At 39.5% G+C, this 7,551-nt stretch overlaps 1 protein-coding gene across 1 annotated transcript in view; it reads left to right on the top strand.

The window, feature by feature from the left end:
* The window catches only part of kcnq1.2 (potassium voltage-gated channel, KQT-like subfamily, member 1.2), a 153,301-nt gene extending 146,196 nt beyond the window's left edge, over nucleotides 1-7,105 (top strand). Inside the window, exons 6-9 of the mRNA XM_037683742.1 lie at nucleotides 19-129; nucleotides 390-485; nucleotides 6,474-6,611; nucleotides 7,034-7,105. Of these exons, the coding sequence (XP_037539670.1) occupies nucleotides 19-129; nucleotides 390-485; nucleotides 6,474-6,611; nucleotides 7,034-7,105 (417 nt within the window). The remainder of the gene's footprint in view (nucleotides 1-18; nucleotides 130-389; nucleotides 486-6,473; nucleotides 6,612-7,033) is intronic.
* The last annotated feature ends 446 nt before the right edge of the window (nucleotides 7,106-7,551 follow it).

Here is a 7,551-nt window from a genome sequence, read left to right on the forward strand (position 1 = left end):
TATATAATCGTTCCTCAGGTGACGGTCACCACAATCGGGTATGGAGACAAGATTCCTCAAACGTGGATTGGAAAAGCCATTGCCTCCTGCTTCAGTGTCTTTGCCATTTCTTTCTTCGCCCTACCTGCTGTAAGTACAAATGTACTACATCATTTGAATTGTAATAAAATATATTTATTCAATAGGACTTCCTTGTTTTGTTAACATTATTTAAACTTCTATGGCCTTTCTTTTAGGCTGGGAAATGTTTTATTTGACAAACAGTTAGACTATATTTATGCATTTTGAGTATATGCTTGCATTGTTCTGTATCTATTCTAAAATTTCTGTCCTCGTTTTTTCTCTCAGGCTGAATATTAAAAAAGTAAATTTTAATTGTGTCTGTGTAGGGCATCCTGGGCTCGGGTTTTGCCTTGAAAGTCCAGCAGAAGCAGAGACAGAAACACTTTAATAGACAAATTCCTGCTGCAGCCTCCCTCATCCAGGTATAATACATGAAGCCAAAAAAGAACAAAAAACAAACAAAAAAACTGACACAAACAAAACAAAACAAATATTTTCTTTCAATAAATACTTGAAAATGAGTTCATATCACCGCTTTGCTGTTTGGAGAACAACTTTCGCTTTAAATGCAGGTCTATAGAGTTAAAATGGCCTCGCTTTATCATCATCTTACAGATCACATGTATCAACTTCTCATGATTTAGCAAATGAAATATTAACTTCATTGAAAAGTCTGTTTAGCTTGTTGACTCAAAGCAAAAGGCATAGAAAAATTTGAAGATGTTCCACAGCTTTGGTAAAGATGAATGTGTTGTATGTATGAACAGATACACAGGGAGACATTCCTGAAAACATAATTCTTCTGGACAAGTCCATAACAGACTCCAAGGTAGAAAAAATTAGGCAGACTGTCAATTACTGATGCATACATGAATAAAGTTGCATGCATAAGACAAATGATTTCTGCCTCTGCCTGCCATACTTGGATTACATGGTAGACATGATAAAAGCAAAACTTTTTAGTTTAAAGATTCTAGAATTAGCAGCTAGTTACAAATTCATCAGAGAAATTTCTGATCAGCTACCATCCAGCCAGTGACATTTACCCGTGTTTCCTAAACTAGTGGGTCATTGCAGTTTCTGACCCACAGAACAGCACTGGCAGAAACTTTGGGCCCTGAGCTTCTACCTTGAGGCTGTTAGACTCATGAATTTCTAACCAGGAAAAAAACACTGTGAAAATCACTGTGAAAAAAAACCTGAAAATCACTGTAATGCCACTTGGTTGTTGATATGTACTGCTGACTATCCATGATTCTGGTCTCATGCTGCTGATTTATTTCATGTTGCTGTGTTCATTAAATCTAATATGCTCCTACAGCCTCATGTTCGTGCTGCTGTTTTGGTGCATTGTTTTTGTTCCATTAGTGCTTATATTCTTAGTTTAGTGAATGTAGTATATTCTTAGTTTATGACTTGGATCTTACCATTTTTCTTTACAATCTGTATTGTTGTTGAATGTAACTGGGACCCTGTATACATAGATTCGTTCCACCTCATGTATCACATGCGATGTGAATGACAATAAAAATCCTTGTATCCTTGAAGCAACCCATAATGTAATAACAGCCCATAATGTAATGCGTGCCAATAATGTCATTATTCTGGTCAATTTAAATATATTAAAGTCAATAATGTAATACATTTTTTGATCCTTCTATCCATCCATTATCTACTCACTTCTTCCTTTTTGGGTCATGGAGGTCACTGGTGTCCATATCCAGCAGTCACTGTGTGAGAGGTGGGGGACACCCTGGGCATGTCTCCAGTCCATCACAGGAACACACAGAGACAAATGAGTCAAACAACCATTCACTTTCTCTCTCACCTAGGGACAATGTAGAGTTACCAATCAGCTTAACATGCATGTTTTTGATCAGTGGGAGGAAACTGGAGTATCTGGAGAAAACCCACACACTGCAGAGAACATGCAAACTCCACCCAGAAAGGCTGCTGGCCAGGATTTGAATCGACGACCTTCTCGCTGAGAGGCAGCTGTTCTACCAACTGTGCCACCTTATCAGCTATTACATTAATGGCATAGTATTAAAATATAAATGTAATAACTGCAGCCAGTAACATACGTAAATATGACTACAGTTCTTGAAATAAAACATTGTTTTGCAGTTTTTATGCAGTTGTCATGAAAAAACGTATAGTAAATAGAATTTCTTCACATTAATTTATCAAAGATATGTACAATGCAGCACTCTCACACCCTAATTATTTTTGTTAAAGCCAGTTTGACTGAAGTATATTGGAAAGGTGGAGACACCTGAGCTGAATGAACTAGGGCGCAGTTGTACGTATGAAGGGCAGGACTGAGGAGGAGGAAACTGATTGAGGACATGAATGACTGATGGCACAGAGGAAAATGCTGGAGAACTAAAAACATGCAAATATCAATTCAATTCAGTTCAATTCAGTTTATTTATATAGTGCCAAGTCACAACAGAAGTCATCTCAGGGTACTGAACAAAAACATTCATATATAATAAGTTTGTCTTTGGACCCGATCCTGGTCATAGTGCCAAGGTCCACTCGTTCAACTCCTGAGCAGATAACTTTGTTGCTCAAATTACAATTGTTAGAGGTTTAACTAACTGCAGAAGATTAAGCCATTTCTCACTGCAAGACTCACGTTCTCGGCTGAAGGTTGCGATGGACGGTGCACCTTCTCATCAGCTGTTGCCCTCACAGACCTCTGAAGCTGTCAGTGATGGTCAGATACCTTGGGCATTTCCCGGCGAATCATCCTCATGGTCTCTCTGGTCTGATCCACCAGAGAACCCCAGAAAAATTAATGATGCCTTCCACACTGACCTGGTAAGGAGCAGAAACCTGGTGACATGATGCCATGGTCTGGTTATGTTATTTTAAGCTGCTGCAACTTGGTAAATCATTTCCTGGCTTGCAGTGACGATAAATGACTTTATCTGATCAGATTAAATAACTTCTTTCAACCGAAATCCAAAGTAAACTATTAAAATAGTCAAACTTTGTCTAAATTCATGCGCGTATAAAACTGAAATAATTCCTGCTCAAAGAGTCAATTTAGCCTTAGATAAGAGAATTAAGCCTTGACTGATTCATTATTATTATTTGCATATTATTGTTGCTGATTTTTAATTTGATTATTTTTGTAATAAAACTTCAAAGACAACTTTGGTCTCTTCATTCGGATGAATATTCATTTGTTATGGTATAGAACTCCCTGTAATTAACGGATTCTACTTCATTGACTGATTCTGATTATTAAAGGGTGAATGTATTAATTAAGTTGCTGTTGGTCAGTAAACTGACCAGCTGGTGCCCCACTCTAACGAGAGTTAATAAAATAAATGTAGTGAAGTGGAGTGGTGAAAGTGTCACCCTTATTCCTCCATCTCACATCCTTCATATTGCTGCAAGACTGAGGAGCAGGAAACTGATTGAGGACATGAATGACTGATGGCACAGAAGAAAACGCTGGAGAACTAAAAACATGCAAATATCAAGCCAATTCAGTTTATTTATATAGCGCCAAGTCACAACAGAAGTCATCTCAGGGTACTGAACTAAAACATAAGTTAACACTATCTGAGGAGTGTCATAATTGTAGGTTTTTAGAGGCAGAACCCAAGGATGCAGGCAGGACTCGGGAGACTTGGTGGTTAAATAAGAAAGCACTTTTAATAACACAAAAACAAAACGGCTGTCGAGGCAGCAAAACTTACATTACTGAGACACATAGAAAATCACAAGGAGGCACTCAGGAAACAACAGGGACTCAGGAGGATTACCAGAGGAATACATGACGATGCCCAGACAAGAAATAACACAAAGACACAGACTTATATACAAACACTGATGATGACTAAACACAAAACACCTGTCAGGCTCACAGGTGTGGGAAAAGGGAAATCACACGAGAGGAAACAGGACAGAGACACACCACTAGGGGCAATATTACCACAAGGAGCAGACTGCTTTGATTCTAACTCCATTACATAACTCTCATAGTGAGCATGCATGAAGGAGACAGTGGAAAGCTGGACAGCCGGGGGACTGGATCTTGAGGAAAAGACCTCCAGCAGAACCAGGCTCAGGACAAGTGACCATCTGCTTCAACTAAACACAACAATATAACAATCCTAATAATAATCTGATGCATGCTCAATAATCCAGGTAGAAAAATCTAAAAAAGTTAAATCTGGTCCTCTGGATATTCAACAAAACAAAACAAAACAAAAAAAATTGTAGAAACGTTTCGTCTTTCATCCGAAAGACTTCTTCAGTCTGAGGTTCTGTATTCAGCTCAGTCTTATAAATAGCACCTTCTTGTAGTGGATCAACCAGTTTGCTGCTGACAGCCAAAAACAGCTGTTCACATTATCAAGGAGGACCATCAGCCTAACAATGGATCATTAGCACTCTGATGGCTGTTTACTATTCACAGGAGGCTGAGTGATACTAGCAATAACAGCATTGTAAGAGGGGGACAGTTGAACACGGAGGCCTCCACCCCTGTTTAATGATGGACGATTTCTTTTCACAAAGATGGCCTCCTTTACTCCTCTCTCAAACCCTCGTTCCTCTCTATCAAGGATGTGAACATCTTCATCCCTGAAAGAGTGACCGCTGGCCTGGAGATGAGTGTAGACCGCAGAGTCCTGGACTGATGATTTTGATCTTCTGTGCTGGTCCATCCTTTTGGCCAGTGGCTGTTTAGTTTCCCCAATGTAAGACTGATCACAGCCCTCCTGACACCGAACAGCATATACAATATTACTCTGTTTGTGCCAGGGGACTGGATCTTTAGGATGAACTAGTCTTTGCTGTAATGTATTTTGGGGTTTAAAAGCCACTGGGACGTTTTGTTTAGAAAATAAATGTCTCAGTTTCTCTGATACTCCCGCAACATATGGAATGACCACTGGTCTGGGTCTGGGTTCCTCCTTTTCACCTGATGGCTGACTGGAGTCCTGTTTGGGTTTCTTCTCTGCTTTCAGGAAGGCCTAGTTAGGATATCCACATTGCTCTAGAGCCTGTCTTGTGTGGGATTTCTCCTTCTGCGTGGCTCCTGAGTTAGTGGGGACTCTGTCTGCTCTGTGGTACAGAGTCCTGATGACTCCTAACTTGTGCTCCAAAGGGTGATGGGAGTCAAACTGCAAATACTGGTCTGTGTGGGTGGGTTATCCTAATAATAAAACACAAAGACTGATAAACAAACCTACCTAAACACATATCCTAACAAAAGACAAATAATTAAAACAGTTCCAGATTTCGAACGTATTCCTTTAAAAGCATTTAGGTGGGCCTGTGATCGGAAGATCGCCGGTTCAACTCCCTGTTCCGACAACATAAAAATGTGGGTGGGAAAAGTGAAGCACCCACACCTGCCTCCACCCTCATTTTCCCCACTCTGGGCCTTGAGCAAGGCCCTTAACCCCCACCATTTGCTCCTCTGGGTGTCCTAGATAGCAGCTCTCTTCTCCACACAGAGCATTGTGGTAGCTCGGTGGTCTGTGGTTGTGTCAGGAAGGACATCAGTGTAAAAACAATCACCAAGTTGTTTTGAGAGTTACTGCGCTGTGGTGACCCCTGAAGAAGGGAGCAGCTGAAAGAAGGAAAAATATTCCTCTTTGCATTAAATCATGAATTTACATGTTAAATAGAACAATAGTGTACAACATGTAGCTGACAATTTCATTTTTACATCCAAAATTAAGAAGTTCTGCATTGTACACATGAATATGAAGGCAATGCCATTTACTAGTCCTGTTTGTCAAAAGCCAACTGCATAAAAACTGCAAAACAGTGTTTTATTTCCAAGAACTGTAGTCATATTTATGTGTTATTATGTTATTGGCTAATTACATTTCAAATTTCCCAAATTGTTATATTATTAGCACTTATTACATTTTGCTCTGTTAATACATTCTCAGTTGCTACCGGGTCCATTTATTGAAGTGTACAAACATTGCTAATAAGTCAAGAATATAGTGCCAGCACAAACAATCTAAATATTTTTCTTTATTTATTTATCTTTAATATGTGTTTTATATTTTATCAAGACATACGTGGCAAAAATGTGCAAGTATTTTTTAAATTTAATTCAGTTTTTGGAGTTTGTCTCAATAGTCCTTTCTTGTTTTATAACTTTGGGGTGTCTCCACCCCAGCATTGGGGCACAGCTTTGCAGTTTATCATAAATTTAAAAACACTACAAAAACACTGTAAATAATTTTGTACTGTTGGATACATTGTACTAGTTTTTGAAGGCTGGTAACTGTAAAGAAACATTGATATATACAGTATTACTTAGCCCTGTCTTATAGTTTATTACTGAAAGTGTTTTAAGCCTTGCAGCAGTTACAGTATCAGTTATTGCTTATTGAACTGTTTCATATTAAACCTGTGCTCCTCAGACACTTTGGAGATGCTACGCTGCAGAGAAACCAAACGGCTGTGCTACTACATGGAAAATGTATGTCTTAACTGCAGAGGGTGTGGCTGCTGCAGAAGCAGACAACTGCAGTCCCAGCATCAGGAAACTCAACATAGCGGTAATTCTTTCCTCATGACAACATCTACAACATCAAATTGTATTAACAAACGTGTGCCCCCCCCCCCCCCCCGCATGGTCTCCATGTACAGTTCACCTTTCAGAGCTATATTAGCTAAAGGGCAAGCCAAGTTCCCACAAATATACACACACACATGCACGTGCAAACGACCCAACGCACAGAAAACAAACACACACACACACAACAGCTCCTCCTACCCTGAAGGCCTGACTCCACCGGGATGACTCGAGGCCTTTGTCTCCACCAGACAAAGAGCCAGTCAGTTGAGATGATGTCACCACCGCTTTTCTCATGGGAGTAAACTTTTGTCTAGTAGTACAACAACAAAAAAATCTTTGTGTTGCATTGAACCCATGTGTATTTGAGAGAATGACGGCTGTTTCCGCTCTTTTCTGTTCCAGCATGTGACTTTCTCCTCTGTCTTTTCTCCTCCTGCCATCTCTCTGTTGTTCAATAGTCCTCCTCAGTTCTGACACACTATAACAGACTTTGTTTCACTCTCCTCTTTCTTCTCTGCCCACATCAGTGATGTCTGTCAGCTAGAGCATAAAACAAACTAGAGTCTATACTGGGCATATCCTGATGCTGCTCAATAGTCCAGGTAGATAAATCTAACCAGGTTGAGTCAGGTCCTCTGGACGGATTCTTCTTGTTGAAACATTTTGTCTTTTATCCAACTTCTTCAGTCTGAATAAGATAAAAAAACGAAACATTTCAATAAAGAAAATTCCATCCAGAGGACCTGACTCAACCTAGTTAGATATACTGGGTATACTGGGTATAGTTGTGTTCAATATTGCTTTTCCACATGTGAAAATAAAATGGTAATAAATAATACATTTTGAAAACAAGTTGTTGAAACCTCGTGGTATTTCTGCCCAACTCTTTAGACCATGCCTGGACTCTTTTACAGCAGATG

This window comes from Nematolebias whitei, chromosome 10 (assembly GCF_014905685.2).
Source record: "Nematolebias whitei isolate Nwh7 chromosome 10, NemWhi1, whole genome shotgun sequence".
NCBI classification, from domain to species: Eukaryota; Metazoa; Chordata; class Actinopteri; order Cyprinodontiformes; family Rivulidae; genus Nematolebias; species Nematolebias whitei.